Here is an 18,326-nt window from a genome sequence, read left to right on the forward strand (position 1 = left end):
CACGTTGGGCTGCTGACAGGGCTGCTGACAAAAGTTCCCACTTCTCCCAGAGGTACTCCTCATGCAGCTTCCTTTGCATAAAATCTCACAATCATGCAGCCACCAGTTGTGACAGCCACTGATATGATGGAAGCATCACCCAGACATAAAGCTGAATAACTTTCTCCTGTCCAGGTTACTCTTCTGATTTCCCTAAGGCCATATGCTTGCTAGATGATATGTAAGCGTGTGGGATCTGGAGTTATATCAGGTATAGGGTAATATGAAACTGTATCCTAAGATTCCTTGTGGAGACCTTGAGTGAGCAAGAAAGGGATGACTTAAGTTGTCAGCAATGGGAGAAACAGTGGCGTTTCCACTGATGATACTGGTTATTCCTGTAAACACCCTCTGTATTAAAGCAGGAAGAGATGACATGGATGAGAAAGTGGAAACAGTTTAGAGGAGGGGTTTTTTTTAAGGATACAGTAGCATGATGTAAGTCAAACAGGAAAAGCTCTGCTGTTACTGGAGTCAAACAAGAAAGACTCCTAGAGGTGAGGAGAACTGAAATCACAGTGTCAGCTGAAGCAACAGAACAAAATTCTATATTTTCTATTAACGTTTATATTTAGTTGCTGAGACCTACCTTTTAAACTGATGCTTTGGGTCAATAAATACCATGGAGATGTGAATTGTATCTCCTGTTTGTCCTGGGAAGGTGAAGGCTTGTTTAGAAGTGGTCAGAAAAATGAACTGAGACAGTCATATTCAGATCAGTGCCAATTATCTTTCATTTTATGCGTATATTTACTGCTGAAATGCACGCCAGAGGGCAGTAAAGATATTTCAGCAATATGACTATTAAGAAACAAAAGATATTTTCCTCTCTTCTTCAGGAGAAGATAGAACTTTCGTGTATCCCCCAAATGAAGCCCACCTGAAAGCTGTAGGTTAGTTCATGTGAAATTCTCATTCCCCAGAGGCGGTGTGACATTGAACAAGTCAATTTGTGCCATCTCTACAAAGGCATATCACTTGCCTATCTTTCAGGATATTACGAGGCTTAATTACTATTATTTTATTCTAGTCAGGTTCTTCTACAGTCTCCATCTCCACAGTATCCAAATGACTTGCACAAGGTTATTAAGCAATGTGACTAGCATAATTACTTGTAGATTTTTCTGCTATTTTCTCCAGGGAAAACTATGTGGTTTGTTTTGTTTTTTGTTTTTTTTTTTTTTAATTTCATTTTTTTCTAAAAATAATTTGAATGTTTTTATATTAACAAAAACAAGGTTTGCTTATTTAATGCTAAAGTTAGTTTGTGGTCAAATTGGAGGAACTTTAGTGTAGAAGATGATTTCACAGAAAAAGCTACAGAATATTTACTGAATTATGAAGTGCACTGATTTATACAGATGGTTATCTGACTCATTTAAAAATGTTGAAAGTAGTGATCAGTCTACTGGGCAACCATTAGCTATCATAATTTTCTAGCTAGAAGTGGGTGTGAAATTTGGTCTCTCTGGAATGGTTTCATTAGCAGAAGACAGCCCCTCTCCACTGACCGTCCTATTTGCTGTGTAATGGCATTCCAGGAATGGTAATGATGTAACGGAGCAGATGATGGAATTGGGACAAGAGGAGGAGTTTAGTGAAACTCAGGAAAGCACAGGTTTTGTCTTAAATGTCTTGATATACTGCCAGATACATGGTCAGTAAGATAGAGAAACTGATCAACTGGTGTATGTGGGATCTGAGACCATTTATGAGTATGGCAGATCTTTGCTGGAATAGCAGTGGTGAGAACACCAGAAGTTTTGAAGGGTACATGCTCTTCAGGCAGTGAAAGATGTGCCTTCAAACGTCTGCCTAAGTTGTTTTGGGTGACATATAATTTATTTCTTTTGACCTGTGTTGTCCTGGGTGTCATCATGTAGTCACTAGATCAGCAGGAGAGAGATGCTCCTACCGATTTGGTTTTGTTGTGAATCCACTTTTCTGGATGGAGTGGTGATGTGGAGTTTGTTGATAAATTATCACAAATTGATGTATTTAAATGTAATGGAAGGATGAAGAAAAACAGGTATTTTCTATTTCTATTTTTTATTTTCAAAGCAATGTTTGTTATGGCCCTAAAAATAAATATTTTTCCTTGTTTAAAGTAAGAATTTACTTTATGAGTACAAATGTACCAAACACAAGGGGTGAAGATAAAATGAGTAATAAGAATGAGGTTATGAAAAAGGGGACCAGTATTGGTGTAGAAATAAAATTAATTTATTCAACATGCACATGTGAAGATGCAGGCATACTAAACAGTGGAATGACTGTAAATATTTTTAAGTCATTCAAGTCAAGGATGGTGCTGTGACTGGAACATGACAAATGGAATATTTAATACATTCTGAAGTCCTGTACATAATTTTCTGTAGGAAAGCAATTGAAAATTGAGGTAAGTGACATAAAATGCAGTCTAGTCTTACAAAGATGCTAGCAGATCAGCCTGGTTGTTTTGCACATCTTCATCTAAAAATTAGGTAGCTTTATGTATTTAAACCAAATCCCCTGTGGAGGTGCAGCACCACAAGGAAAATCTCTGGCTTTGCTAATGGAAGGAAGGGAGTAGAGAAGTTAGTGTGGAGTGAATAAGGAATCATCTTGCAGGGTTGACTTTTTCAAGTAATGGTTGTAGGATTGATACACCTCAGCATTTTCAGTAATGTTTTTAGCCCAGAATGTGGGTCAGCTCTTAGTAGAGTTTTGAAATATTGCAAATAATTAGGATAATCAGAGCACAAGATAACAAGAAATTATGATGACCCTCAGGAGTAGATAAAATAAATAATTTGAAATGGAATGATATACTATGAAATTTTGTGCACCTTAGGATAGATTACACACCAGTGAAAATCTATTGAGAGTTTATCAGTTCAGAAGCAGTAGAGGGGGAGGAGGAAGATCTGGGCGTTTTATCTGAAAAAGGGGTGGGAGGTTGAGCTGCTGCTGAAGCACAACTCTGAGAAAGGCTGTTGTGGTCTTTTGTGGTATGGTCATTAATGAGAAATACTCATGTATCTCTATAATGAGACCTTGTATGGTATATTGTGTACTTTCTGTCCATATTCACTTAAGAAATAAGAATTCAACCAGGAATGGGTCCAGAGAAGATCCGGTGAGGTAACGTAGATGCTAGAGATGTCTTGGGAGGAGCAAAGTAACAGCAAGATTCCTTAGTCTATTGAAGTTAGTGCTGAAAAGGCATCCAGTTACTTATGTTTCTGAAAACGTTCCAGCAGAATAGATGCTAAATAGGGGTGAAGTATTTGGCTAAAAGAAAATGTATAGATTGATGATTAATAGATTTAGCTGAAAATTAGAAGGGAGAATCTTGAGGAACCCCTCCGTGGAGCAGCAAGAACAAAGTCCTGTTTGGGACAAAAAAGCTTTGGTTGCCCTGAGATGAAAGGGAATTACCAAATGCTGTGGCTGTAGGATGCAGAGTGGGTGGCCTTTCATATGTGCCCTGAGAGTGGTACTTGGCAGAGCGTATTATTAAAATTTCTCATCATGAAAGGGCTTCTTTTGAAGAGTTTCAATAAACTATGGAAAGCAGACATCATGTCAACTGAATTTTTGCTACCTCTCTTTGCCCCTTATCATCTCTTCTTTTCTTCATGTCATTCCGCCAGTTTCTATGAAAGATAGATACTCCCTGAATTGTTCTAGGTTCTATAGAAAGAACATAGTTTTTGCTGTACCTTACATCTTGGTGTAATTATTTTTCTCCCCTTCTTTGGTGTAGTAGAGAAAAAGAGCTGAACCTATACTTTTTTAACCCCATTGAGTATCTTGCTTATGCCTTGAAGATTTCTGATCTACAGTCAAGTTCAGTACGTATTAAAACTACCATAAAAATTTGAGGAAGAGGCTTTTTCTTGCATAACTTCATGCCTGTTGTGAAGGAGGGTGGAGATTTGATGGCAGGTAACAGCTACCATTGCACTGCCCAGTTAAGCATAAAGCAGAGAGGTAATAGTGTGCCTGATCCAAAGTCAGTGTTCACAGTGTTTCGCATCTGGCAACCCAGTGTGTTTCTCTAGTCTGACAGAAAGCGTGACTAGCACGTTAATACCTTCCTGTGTTGGGTGCAGGTGCCCAGGTGCTGGGGGGCTGCAGGGCAGCCTCTGTGAGGAGAGGCTGGGGCTGCTCCATGCTGGACACAGCCAGCTCCAACCCGCCCCAGGACACGGCTGAGCTCCTCAGCCAAGATCGTGGTGCCTCTGTAATAATGTATTTGAGAAACAGTAAAAAGTGCTGTGCGGCAGCTGAGACAGAGAGGAGCGAGGAAAAATAAGAGAGAAACGGCCCTGTGGACTCCAGGGTCACTGAGGGAGGAGGTGCTCCATGCTCCAGAGCGGAGACTCCCTGCAGCCCCTGGGGAGGACCATGCTGGAGCTGGGGGATATTTCCTGAAGGAGCTCCAGCCTGTGGAGAAGATCCATGCTGAAGCGGGGGAAAGCATGAGGTGAAAGGAGCAGCAGAGAGGAACTGTTATGAGCTGGTCACGACCCCCCATTTCCCACCCCCCTGTGCTGCTCAGGGCAGGGGGAAAGCAGAGGAGGTGGGAGTGAAGCTGTGCCTGGGGAGAAGGGAGCAGGGAGAAAGGTGCTTTATTTTATCATTGTTTCTCACCATCAGAACCTATTTTAATTGTCAATAAATCCCATTAATTTTCTTCAAATTAAGCTTGTTTTGCTTGTGATGATAAATATTAGGCAATCTCCATGTCCTTATATTGACCCCATCACCTTTTCCATCTTATTTTCTCCACCTGTCCTGTTGAGGAGGGGGAGTGAGAGAGCAGCTGTGTGGGGGTCTGGCAGCTGGGCATGGCCAACCCACCCTTAGGGCTTTGTGGTTTTAGACATATCCACAGGCTACACAGGTATCTCTTGCAAGCTTTTTGTATAAGTTCTTAAGTGTTTATGCTATTTGTAGGTTTAAAAATTGGCTGTATTAGTGTACTCTGTATTTGTCAAGCAACTTTTGGTGTATTTTTACTTTTTCTGCTGTTTAAGCTTGCTTTTTAACTGATGAGTGAAATAAGTTCTTTACAGTGCTAACATTTCTTAATGATAATTAGTCTATACAGAGAAGCAAATCATGGGTTTAGATCAGGAGTTCTAAGAAGTAATCTTCTTAAAGGAAAAAAAATTGTGGGCAGAATGTTTGATTTCGGAACTATTATCCTGCCATTATAAACAACAATTTGCAGTAAGAAGTTTTTTATTTTGTTTAGAGTCCTTTCAGAAGAAGCTATTTTTATTGGTTTGGATGAATCAAAAGATTGATAAAAGAGGGTGTAAAGCCTTTCAATTAGATTGCTTTGGTTTAAACTCAGTCCCAGGTGGAAGAGACCAAGTATTGTTTACTATCTTGTGGTTGCTTAGAGATAATTGTGCAATAAATTAAGCTTCAGTCCAGATCTTATAGCTGCATGGTGCCCTGTGCAGTTGGTAAAGTGCACTTGTTAACAAGTTTTAGTAAAGGCCAAGGGCAGACTAAACTTGGAAACATCATGCTTCATCTAAGGTGGTGGTTGAAGGACTTTGGCAGAGTACTAGGGGGAAGTCTACTCAGTTTCTGCTTGTGTACTGTTTGTTAAGAAAGTATTGGTCAAGGTTGTCCATTTATCTAAATGCAGTGGCTTTGCTGTGGAGTGGAATTGTTTGAGACATTTGGAAAATGCTTCAATTTATTCAGTTCAACTTAGTAATAAACGGAATAAGAATAGAAACTCCCAGAAAGGTTTCTGTGACTTACCTGTGGGTTCTCATTTCTTTTACTGTAATGATTTCTGTTAATCAAAGTAGTTGCAAACCGTACAGCACATTTTAACTTTGATTAATTTTACAATTATATTACCAACTCAGAAATTAATCTATTTCATGTTACATGCTTAATTTTGTGTTGATTCAGTAATTTTCTTTTTTCTTTCCTAGTATTTATGTGATGGCAAATTTAATTGCAGTACATGTCACCGATACAGTTTTATTTGTGTTCCATATCATCCAGTAAGACAGACTTACTTATTCATTAGGTGCATAAATTGGGTAGCAGAAGCAGCTAATGCTGAAATGTCTTTTTTTTTTGTTTAATTTTTGCACTGCTGGTTTTCATATAATTTTTGTTTTCATTTCAGATCTTGAAGGTTGAATATGAGCTGGCATATCATGCTGTTTTTCAAGTAATTCTGGGACTATTGATTGTTAGCCAGTCCTGAAAACTTCCCAAGCTGAAGTCTAATTTTGGGTTCCTAGTTCTGAGGAAAATTTAAAAGTTTTTGCAGATGTTTCCTTCTTTATTACTTCCACAAGAATATCCTCTAACAGGCAGTGGGTAAGATTCCCATTTGCTCAACATTTTCCATTGCCTGGCTTTCTAAGAAGGTGGCTTCTTTAAGTCCATTGATGCTGGGTTTTGACGCTGTTCTCAACAGACCTTTCTTAATACATTACACAGCCTAGCTTTCTAACTTAAAACAACCCCTGTAAATTAGTTCTTAAAGGATGTCAAAGAGAGCTTGTTAACTACCATTCATTATGGTGGTTGCTACCATAGTCTGCAGATACAATTACTTCTCATCTTAAGCAGCAGCAGCAGCACTTAAAGCCAGCACTGTAGCTGTGCACAGCTCACTACAGCAGGTGCCAAGCTGATGTGTGTGATGCATTCCTCATAGCACTTCCTCATGTTTTATCGGTCTGTTAAAATGGAAATGGAAGAGTATCCAACTGAACTCCCTTAGTAATAGCATTTGCAACTCTATATCTACCTCTCTCCTTCTTTCTCTTCCTCTGTGTCATGTGCCATGTTCCAATTCTTTGATCCCAACTGCTGTTTGGACAAGCATCTTAAAAGTTGTACTGTTCTATTTTTATTAAGGATAATTTGTTGGTAACCATAGGTGTCACTGTGGGAAAAATTTACGCTCATTTAATGAGCTGGACCCGGGGAGAGATCACTCAGCTGTATTGTAGTGTTATGGACTACTTAAAATTGTTTAGCTTTAATTAACAATTTTCTGCAAATAGAGAAGCAACACTCTTAAAGTGCAAACTAACTTGCCTGTGTATTACAAATTAATATGATATATCCCTCTGCCCATTCACCTTCTACCACATGAAGAAAAAATGTGGGATGAAGGCACGGTCTAAGCAAGTGTCTGCCTTGGTGGTTTGGTGTCCCTTGTTGATGGGTGATGCTAGCAGAAGAGCTCCATCCGCCACCTTTGTGCCATTCATTGCCGCACAGTGGGGGCTTCGACCTACTCCCTGTTGTTATGATTTCCCTGTTGGGAAATGCAGATCTTGGTGCAAGGGGATCTCCTACGGAGGGTACTCTGAGGGGGGCAGACTGGGGAGCCTGGGCTATGCACAGCAGCACATCACTGCTAAAAAAAAGTAGGAAACAGTTTCCTGTGCCAAAGTGCTGCCTCAAAGGCTTTGGTGAGGGAGTGTTGCTGTGGCATATGACTTTGAAGGGCCTTCTTTGCTATCATTTAGGAGTAAACAGAAAAACTTGCCACTCGGTAGCCAGGAGTTGGTGTTTCCCTTTATAGATGTATTTTTTTTTTCTTTTTGAGAGCTTAATGACTATTTCGATGTTTTTGTGATTTCAGGGAAACTGAAGAGGGCTTTAAGTTCTTTTCACCTTAAATATTTTGACATTAAAGAAGTTTCTTAACATCTAATTGATATAAATTATGAAATTCTGAGTTTTGTGCAAATGTTATTATTGATTTTCTCTCCCACATCTTAAATCCATGTGACTTTTAAAGTTAAGAGCTGGCTGCATAGATCCACATGAATTTACCATGCTTTCCTACTAGGCTGAGCATTATTAATGAGTTACACCTTGCTGTGTAGTAGCACCACACTGATTAAATGTATTGGTAAAATGAGAGCTGCTTATAGCAAGTCAGTTCTGCAACCTGTGCTTACTGTTAATTCCTCTAAATGTAAAAATTACAGTTTGATTCCCTTAAATGAGAAATGGACCCATTATATGTTTATCTGTAGTCTTTCTTTCATATTTTAAATTGGAAATAAAGCTAGTTTTTTTTAAAAACCTAATATTATTAACCAGCATAGCTGGTCAAACTAAACTTGAATGCTGTGGAAGAACATTGGTGAGAATTTTGTCATAGCAAATAAAAATGAAGAAAACTTGCAGTACTGAAGTACTTACAGTTTTTCTGTGTTTAGTATGGACTTGGAAAGTCTAGCTGGCAGAAGTAGCAGTGGGCTACAATATAGAAACAGTAGTTTTAGATCATGAAAAGTGTCAAACGTGTATGTAAGCTTCTGCTAAATTTTACAAAGCAAATGGCAAGACAGTAATGGCTGGGGCAAAGCCTAGTTGGACAGTGCCTGGTGTAAGTTGTATTTTTTCCTCTCTAAACAGGTTTTCACCTTTCTTCAATTTTTAAATTTTTTCCTCCTTGTACAGTGGAGAAAATGAGGGTTTTTTAAGTTGTAAAGGTTGATTGTATACAAATGTACCCACCTAAGGTACTGATGTCTAAAATAGTTTATTAACAGTCCATATGGAATATTACATATTTGATAATTGACATGGATCTAGTCTAGAAACTATATAAATGGCAGTGTTGGTGTCCTATGTTACAATGGGCTTTGGCTGCTTTATCTTGTATAATCTGACTTTTTTTTTTAATGTAGCGGTATTTTCTCGTTGGAAGTAATCCTGCAGAAACCAAATACCGTGTCTTGAAAATAGATCGCACTGAACCAAAGGATTTGGTTATAATTGATGATAAGGTAAGTGCCTCTCTATTTACAGATTTTTTCAGTTATTCCGAATAATGCTGTCTCTATTGAGCTGAATTTAAATATTACAGATTTAATCTGTTTCAGCAAAGGTATGTTACAGAACCAGAGAGTCATATAACAGCTGAGGTTGGAGGGGATCTTTGGAGATTGTCTAGTCCTACACCCGTGCTCAGAGCAATGTCAACCAGATGAGGTTGCTGAGGGCTGTGCCCAGTTGCATTTTGGATATGGATGGAGACACCACGTCTCTGGGTAACCTGTTCCAGTGTTCAACTATCCTCATAGGATCAAAAACCTTCTTATGTTCAAATGGAATTTCATGTATTTCAGTTTGTGCCCATTGCCTCTTGTCCTTTCACTGTATACCACTGAGAAGAGTCTGCCTCAGACTTCTTTATTCCTTCTACCAAATATTTATACACATTGATAAAATCCCCTTGGAGCTTTCTTTTTTGCAGGCTGATCAATCCCAGCTCTCTCAGCCTCTCCTCGTATGTCAGATGCATACGGTATCAGCATGATAATGACTAGTTATATTATGGGCATGGCCACAAGATCTCCAAACAGCACGTTCACTTTAATGAAAATTTCCCAAGTTATTCAGTTTATTATGTATATACTCCCAATGGTTTTATTATGTTCATCTGTGAAACTCAGTTAAAGTTATGTTTCAGCTGTGAAATAGTAAGTGCAAATTACATTTAATTACTATTTAGTAAAATTTTTAATGTTTCTGATATATCCGAAGCAAAATAAATAGCAGCAACAAGAGTTTTAATGAACACATTAGAATAAGACTTGATTCCTTTCTAGAAGTTTATGGTTTAAAATCTTAACACTTAAGATTTAGAAATGTTTGAGTTCACATGTGACTGTGACTATTGCAGTGAATGGTGAGTTTTGTGTGTAAAAAACTTGTAGTTGTTGGTAGGACTGAGATAGGAGACAGAGGATGTAGAGCAGATGTTTGGTTTATTGAATATTAAGTAAATTCTACTATTCTCTGATATGAAATAACATTTAACTACCAAAGCAGTAACTTAAGTGATTTTTTATTTTAAAGCATGTGTATACGCAACAAGAGGTGAGGGAACTTCTTGGACGTTTAGACCTGGGCAACAGAACAAAGATTGGGCAGAAGGGCTCTTCTGGGTTATCTCGAGCTGTCTCTGCCTTTGGTGTAGTAGGTAAGTGTTTTGTTTGGTTTTATAAAATCTGTTATTTCTTAAGGAGGTGAGGTGTACTGTGTCACACTGTATATCTTGCTGGCCCCCCTTGATTTCATTAATATTTTTAAAACTGAAGAGGATTGAGAAATTTCATTCTCAAAGATAAGTAAGTTTCTATGGATTTTGTGAAAACAGTTGGCTGGTACAGGGGTGAGAGTTGTGCTGCAAGTAGTCTTTGTCACTAAGGAGGAGATCTAGGAAATAGCCAGACTCTAGAAGTTTGGTTGAAGATCTTGCCAAACTCAACTGATTGTAGGATACAAATCACATAGAACTTGGCCTCCTGAATGCCAGAGCTCACAGAATGCTGTTTTTAAAAAAACCAAAAGTTGACATTCTTTATTAGGTTTTTTTTCTTCATCACACACTATTCAGAAAGATTACTTAATTTTCTTTTTGGTTAACTTTTTGCAGTGACATATTTAAATATTTTTTTTTTCATGTTTGACCAAGTATAACTGACTACTGTCAACGAATTTTTAAATGCTGATCAGCTGTCCATAATCCTAGAGAATTGCTTCGAGGATTTAATAGCTTCTGACTTCATTTGAAAGTCCCTACTTCTTCTTGTCAGATACTGAGGTCGATATATTGATGGGTAATATCTCTGGCAGCCCCCAAGAATACTTTGTGCTTTATTTGCATCAATATCCATTTGAACATCTAAATCCAAAGCTGCAGAGGAGGTAGAGAAGGCAATTACTTCAAAAGAATTTTTCATAACAACCAAAACATAAGAAATTATTATTAATAGCACTCCAATCTAAAGTGGCAGATTAAGCAAACTTTCTTCTACATTCTTGCTGCCCACGAAGCATTTTGGAATTTACCAATGGATCCACTTTTCAGAAATTCTTCGGATGAGGTTTATGTTCCTTATTCATTTAAGAACATTAATAATATGTGTAAACCTAGAGAAGCTTCTAACAGTCTTGCAGCTTTGGCTTTTTTATCACAAGCCATCAGTGCTCACTATTTAAATATGTGATAATATATTCGTTTGGAAAGTGATTGTGTTCAGTGAAAATTTCACATCCTAATTGTATGTTTGTTTATATGTACAGGAGAGTTTCCATTCTGTACCTGGACAAATGTATTGGTTATATGGTGTACTATTTCTAGATAATTTTTGTAGAAATAACATGCTCTCTTAGTGATCTTCAGATTGCCTTGCACTTATAAATTGTATGCTTTAGACATCTTCCATCTTGATCCTATCTAATCATATCAGTACGAACACGTAGTTTGAGAGAATGGAACTGATTTTTTATATCTGCCCCCTGGCTCAGGTTGGGATGACAGGGCTATTTTTTGTAGAATTGGAAAGGACAGTTTTGTCTGTTCTCTGGTTATTTTATTAACCAGGGACAGTGCACTCAGTGCACTCAGGATGGGGATGCTGATAGGCTAAGTTCTGGTTCGCTGTATACTTTTTAAAAGTAGAAATCACTTTTAAATGGAGGGAACCAGGCCAAGGGCAAAGGCTGGGTTCCTTATCCGACTTCGGTATAACATTTGGTGAAATTCAGAGGAGAGAGGCTGTTCACATAAGTGATTTTGGTACCTGGAGATCACAGGAAGAACTCTGACTGCTATTTAACAACTGAAATTCAATAGTCTGGCTGCTTCAAATGGAAGACTTCATTTCTTATTGTCAGCAGGGTCTTCTGTCCTTGTGCAGGTGAGAGCAGTTTTCCAAGGGGGGTTAATAAGGCGGAAGAAGAGACTGCAGTTCATTCGATCACCTTGCAGCCTCCAGCAGTGACACGAGGAAAATGTGTGCTTTGCTCGTTCTTCTTCTTTAATTTATAGTGCAAAGCTAAAAGAACTGAATATAAATACAAGTGAAAATGTGAATTGTGAGGAGTTGCCCCACCCCCCCCGTTTAACATATTTGTTGATAGTGCAGCAGTGACTGAGTTTCAGGCTTTTTACTGTAGCAACCCATTAAAGGAGCTACCTCCAAGAACTAATTCATGTGATTTATTAGTTATTAAAATTTAGTACTGCTGTATCGCTGCCTATACTGTATTAGAAACAGATTTGGGTTTAGGAGTGGTTGTATATTTCTATTTTTAATTCAAATTTATAAATTTGTATTGCATTTAAAGGTTTGTTATGCTTTTTCCTAATGATATGTAATAGAGACATCCAAAGAAGAAATTCAGTGAAGAAGCATGGCTATGCCTGGTATTGTTAGGGAATGATTTGTGCTTAGTGGAGGCTTCAGAAATCTTTTATAGGCAATAAAGCCAGACATGCCTATTCTACCTCCTTAGCCGTCTGGACTTCAGCAGGGTCAAGTATTGGTATTCGAGAGAAGAAATAGAAAGAAAAGATTAACTCTGATGCTCTGAATGGCCTATTTGGGGGAGGTGCTGCTGTAGACAGGGGTTTGAATTCTCTGCTGTTAAGGAGAGAGCGAGCACGGAGGTGTTGTAGTACCCTCAACAACTTTTGCTGTTCTGTGCCCCTGCTCAGTAGAGAATACATAAACCTGAACAGAAGATTGGATATTGGGATCCCTCCTTGCCCTATAAAATTAACCTTTTGGTATCTGAAGTAATTAGGATAGGCCTTGCTTTAAACAATGAGAGTCCTATAAGAAGAAAATACAAGTATCTCAAGTAGACAGCAATTTATTCTGAATTTTCAGTGTCTTAACTCTGCTATCTAATATTAAAAATGTGCACAGTGGAAGGGGAAAAAAATTTAAAACTGTACTTCATTGATTAACTTATTGGGAGTGAGGTGTAAGACTCTGTCTATGTCTATGTATATTTTTTGTATGTATATGCACATTATACATATAATGTCAAGAACAAACAAATTCTATGAAGTGTTGAAACAATTCTGATACTGTTTTTCTAAGTACGTTTGATAAACTCAATGCAGACATCCAACTAATAGCATTTTAATGATGTTTTAACAGGTTTTGTCAGGTTTTTAGAAGGCTACTACATTGTGTTAATAACAAAAAGAAGAAAAATGGCAGATATTGGAGGTCATGCAATATATAAAATAGAAGATACAAATATGATCTACATTCCAAATGACTCTGTAAGAGTCAGTCATCCTGATGAAGCCAGGTAATTATGGTGATAAACAGTGTGTACTTTTTGAATGTTTTCTAAGCAATGGTGAACCACAACCTGAAATTTTGATCATGGATTTCCTTCTGTTAGTATGTAATTCAAGCCATTTTATCTTAGTTGATAAATTAGTGTGGAAGAATGGAGGATGGGCCACAAGTTCTGGGGCCTCTAGCCTGGGGGGTAGACTGTTAGAGTCTTTCAGAGCTTTTTGTACACATCTCCATGTCACTGACATGTCAAAGCTACATCCTAGCAAATGTGCACCAGAAAGTATCCAATATAAACATTGTTCTTACAAGGGCAAAGTGATGCTAATACTGGTTTATATTGTTTGGGGTATTATTCTTTTGTTAGTAACTCTAGCATCATGTTAATCTCATATGAAGAGATCTTTTTGTGCCCTTCAAAAAGTGCTGAATAGGTTACATGATTCTGTGTTGTCAGAATCTTGTGAATGTAGGTGTTTTAAAAGGTGGTTAACAGACACACTGGTAAGTTTAGCTTCTTTTTTCTTTCTGTGACTTTTTTTTGAAGAAAGAAATTTGAGCCTTCCATCAGCAGGGAACCTTGTATGAAATGTACAACTACATCCTGGTGATGTTTTTATCAGGGTGGGGTAAGGTCTATGAAATACCAGGCAAATGGTATATACAGACTGCTTTTCAGTCTGTATCAAGTGTGAATAGTCAAAAAGTGATGGATTGTGATATCAGGTAATATGTCAAGCCAATGATAACTATTAAAAAAGTTTCCACTTTAAGGTATGACTGATTGAAAACCTCAGTCTCCTCTCTTAGAATGCAGCAGACTGTATTCTCTAACCTAGGTTAACAATGATGTTAGCAATTTTACTGTTTATAGACAGCGTTATGGTTTCTTCTGAGAATATGATGGGTTGAAGTAAATATTTATTTAGTTGTTCATTTTTTTGAGAATAACTGTGAAAATCTTTCATTCTTGTATTGTTAGGAGTTTGTTTGTGTAAGTCCTAGAGAATTTGACCCACATATATGGAAAATAGAACTACAACTTCATGTACAACTGCATAAAGAAACAGAGTATGTACATGAGTAGACACTGGATTAAAAAAAAAGGCTATTTGATTTATTTAATCCAGATGCTGACATTCTAGTGGAATTACCTGTCAAATCAATTATAGTAAGATAGGAAGGGAACATATGGCAGGAGTCAATAGTTATATGTAGTTCGATTTCTGAGATCCTCTGAATGACTTATTGGGGTCTGTCTGGTTAAACTAATAATTTTCCCTTTAACTTGAATTATTTTGCTAGGTATCTGAGAATCTTTCAAAATGTGGACCTTTCTAGCAACTTCTATTTTAGGTAGGTAATAGTTACTAATTCCTTTAAAAAAATTGTACGCTTACACTTGCCATAAGATTCTGCTTTTGGATTTTGATACCCAAGATCTTTAGGGTGGTATTCTAGGGAAGTAGGATGCATGATCACACTGCTTGTCCATTTTCATCTGTGTCTTGTGAACCTGCTTTCTCCTTCAATAAATTGTTTAGGAATGTAGTCTCCATGACTCCACTACAAAACTATAGAACTATTAGTGGCATGGTAGAAGATAGACACTGAAATTATTGTTTCCACTGACCTTTCAGCTTTGCCAGATTAGTCCTCTCTTTGGAAAAGTATTATATTTCAAAGGGTTTGCTTGTCCTGTCAGTTTTTCTTTCTTGATTTCATTTTCCAGAAATAAAGCTTTGTCTTGATTCTGAAACAAACATAGAGAAATAGGTCCTTATCTAAGATATACCCTTTTTAGGGTACATCTTTCATAGGGCATTCTAGGCTTTGCCATTATGAAGCGTACCGTTTCACAAATGCCATACCTAAGACAAGTTTATGTGTCCCAGCTACTGTTACACATGAGACTTCTGGGACAGCAGAAAAATGGGGTAAATGTGATAAACCTGGCAGTAGTAGTTAGAAGACTTTAAGACTTAAACTAGACAAAAACCCCCCTCCTGCATGTACCAAAAGTTGTATGAGTCCAGGAGATACTCTGTCTTGGAAAATAAAGACTTTTTGTTGCAACTGTGTTTGTGAAGACAAAGCCTTCCAAAGCTTCTTGTCTGTTTTGTGGTTTCGCATGGAAAGGCATTTTCACAGTATAAAACCTGAGTTTTCCCTCCATACTTTGTCTCCCAGGCCTAACATTATACACATTATGCAACTTTTTTTTTTTCTCTCCTACCTGGAGATATGATGAATGTACACTCTTTCTGTGGTCATGTGTAGAGGGGAAAGGAGAAGGTTCTTATACTGCTCTCCAATAAATACATTTATTGCCTTAATTTAGATTGTTCTTGGCTGAAATCACAGCATATTTTTCTGAATGGTCTTCATATAAATCCTGAACAGAATTAGAATTTACTTATAAGAAGACATGTGGTCTAAGCAGATAATAGAGTAATAGCCTGAGCAAGTCTTTTACTAGGATACTTTAAAGGTTCTATTACATACAAACTGAGCATGTAACAGGCTGCTTTTTTTTTTTTTTCCCTTCCTAACAGATAAGCATGTCAGGTCATTATTATGAAAGTGTGGTGAATACATGTGTTAGGCTTTATCATTAGTGATAAATCTAAATGTCCAATGTTTAAATAAATTTGTTAGATCATTAATGAATATCTCGAACTTACAGAAGGGCCAGTAATCACTGATGCTGTCTTAGGCTAAAATGGAAATCTGTGTGTATTTCTGATTCAAGTGTTCTGTAAATTTGGTTTCTCCTTGGGGAAATGAATCCTAGTGGCTTATAAAACTTAGCAATTAGTGTAGAGTGTTGTCAGTATAAAAGACGTGAGATGCAGAATTTGTTATTGTTATGGAACTAATAAAAAAAGCCCCTTTTGTTTATTCAGCATCCACTGTCTTAAGATGCATCTGTGCTGCAATCACAATGTGAGGACAGGTAGTTTTTGTGGACTGCATTTTTAGCTATTTTGAGTTCAGGTAGTACTTAAATCTCAGAAAAATTAGATTGTCTGTGTATATGGATATTTCTGGTGGAATAGGTATTTTTGATATTCAGGACTGCTTCTTGGGACATAGTGAATTAAGTTTGATGTGTTTGATTTGTTCAAAAGGCATGTTTAGTTTTCAGTTATAAGAAGAATATAAATACAGTTTCAGCTATTACACTATAAAAATTTTCTGTGTAAAACTTCTTTTGGAAATAATTTGTGTCATTGTTATTGTATAATCAGAATCTGTGTATCTTGTTTAAAAGTCTTTTTTTAATGGGTAAAATAGTACTGTGTTAAATATAAGTATAGATAGAGAGTGAGGGCTTTCAGAAAAGTCCTGTGCATCTACAATTATTAATACATGTAAACTGTCTATCAGTTACAGCTATGATCTGTCTCACTCCCTTCAGTATAATCTTACTGTTCTGAGAATGCCACTTGAGACATTAAAAACTGAAACAACCCAGACCCGACAAGAGAGTTTTGATATATTTGAAGATGAAGGGCTTTCAACACAGGGTGGAAGTGGTAAGCAAATACGCCTAATTAAACTGAAGTTGTTGGTCATGAGTACATTTAGAATATGTTCAACTTAAGTTTCCTTTGAGAAACATTTGTGTCTTCTGTATTGATCAGTAGTTCCATAAGTCATGAGTTAATTAAAGATTACATAAATTGACAGTTACAGCCATTTGAATTTAAACAATGCAGTTTCTAGAGGTGATTAGTCATTGTTTTGTTAATTTACATTGCAACTCAGGGAGGTAATTGAGCATGCTGACATTTTTCAGAAATTGATTATTCAACTGACTTGTAATACTCCCAATAGGAATGACTTACAAAGAGAGTGGGAAGCAATAACTCATTAAATACTAATAAATCTTTTTTGTTTCATGTTGGAAAATATTGAAGACAGAGGAATTGTATGAACTTGATATAGTATGCACTATCAGGACCTCTAAAAAAAATTATTGATTTCAGTTGAAAACTACAGCCTTCACTTTGGTTTTAACATATTAGTGAGGGTGTAAGGTGACCAGCCAGACTGGATAACTTTTTTCTCTCCCTTTTGCTTCACACGAACACACACACACACACACTAAGGTTTACCCTGAAATTCTTAATATTGGATTCTGTTGAAGTTGATGGTAATTTTTATGTTTTATTGCTCTGTAACTTCTACTAATTATCTGAATGCTTGTCAAAAAATTACATTTTAATTTTTTCACTTTCTGGTATACGTGACAACACTTTTTTCCTTGTTTAATCATGCAATACCATAAATAACACTGCTACCTTTGATTCATAATGAATACATTGCTGTAAAAGTGGTCTCAAACAGCTGTGGAGATTCAGCTAGCCTTTTTAGGTAGGTAGTAGTAGAACACCATGCCTTTTAAATACATCACTGATAAGCAAAAAAACAGGATATAGGAAGTCTGCTCCGATTTTGCTTAACACTATGAACTTGATATGGAAGCCAGCTTAGATGAAACACCTGGATCTGTGCCTGTGCTGATTATATAGAGCCTCAACAACCTCTCTTCATTACCACCCTTACTTGTAGTCACCCGATGAGTAACTTCAGTTGCACAGAAAATACAATACACAGAGAAATATGATATGAAAATCCTCTGTTCTATAGTAACTTTGATTCTTTGAGATAGTGTGAATTGCATGAGTCATCTTTCATCTCTTCTAAAAATGAATCTTCTGAGGCATTGAAGAAAGAACTTATTAGTCCTGCTTTCTGTGCCTCGAAGGGGGACTCTGAAGGCCTGACAAGCATGTAGTTAAAATACAGAAATACCTGAAACAACCCCTGACAAATTTATGCAAGATAAACGTGGACACTTTGTCCACCCTTTCAGTTTTGACACTTTCATCACAAAACCTAGACTAGACCTACACTGACTACAACTCAAAGAATGATAATGAATGTTAGGTAAGTAACTACTCATCTTCGATACTGGAACTTACCATGTTAAATACTTAAAAATGTCAATTGTACTGTCATTTCAAAGCCTAAAAGTAATGCTGTATACAATATGTCCTAATTCTGATGGAAAAATTGAAAGGTAATCAAATCATGTATTTCACAGAATCATCTAGGTTGGAAAAGACCTTGGAGATCATCTAGTCCCACCATTAACCTAACATTGATAGT

At 37.1% G+C, this 18,326-nt stretch overlaps 1 protein-coding gene across 2 annotated transcripts in view; it reads left to right on the forward strand.

The window, feature by feature from the left end:
• The window catches only part of FIG4 (FIG4 phosphoinositide 5-phosphatase), a 75,597-nt gene that overhangs the window by 2,869 nt on the left and 54,402 nt on the right, over positions 1 to 18,326 (forward strand). For both annotated transcript variants that reach the window (XR_012632824.1, XM_074896152.1), the window contains exons 2-6: positions 8,727 to 8,825; positions 9,901 to 10,024; positions 12,999 to 13,155; positions 14,454 to 14,504; positions 16,539 to 16,687. Coding sequence is in view for 1 of the 2 variants with exons in the window: in XM_074896152.1 (XP_074752253.1) it covers positions 8,727 to 8,825; positions 9,901 to 10,024; positions 12,999 to 13,155; positions 14,454 to 14,504; positions 16,539 to 16,687 (580 nt within the window). In the remaining variant the exon portion in view is untranslated. The remainder of the gene's footprint in view (positions 1 to 8,726; positions 8,826 to 9,900; positions 10,025 to 12,998; positions 13,156 to 14,453; positions 14,505 to 16,538; positions 16,688 to 18,326) is intronic.

The sequence above is a fragment of the Athene noctua genome, chromosome 1, assembly GCF_965140245.1.
Source record: "Athene noctua chromosome 1, bAthNoc1.hap1.1, whole genome shotgun sequence".
Taxonomy (NCBI): Eukaryota; Metazoa; Chordata; class Aves; order Strigiformes; family Strigidae; genus Athene; species Athene noctua.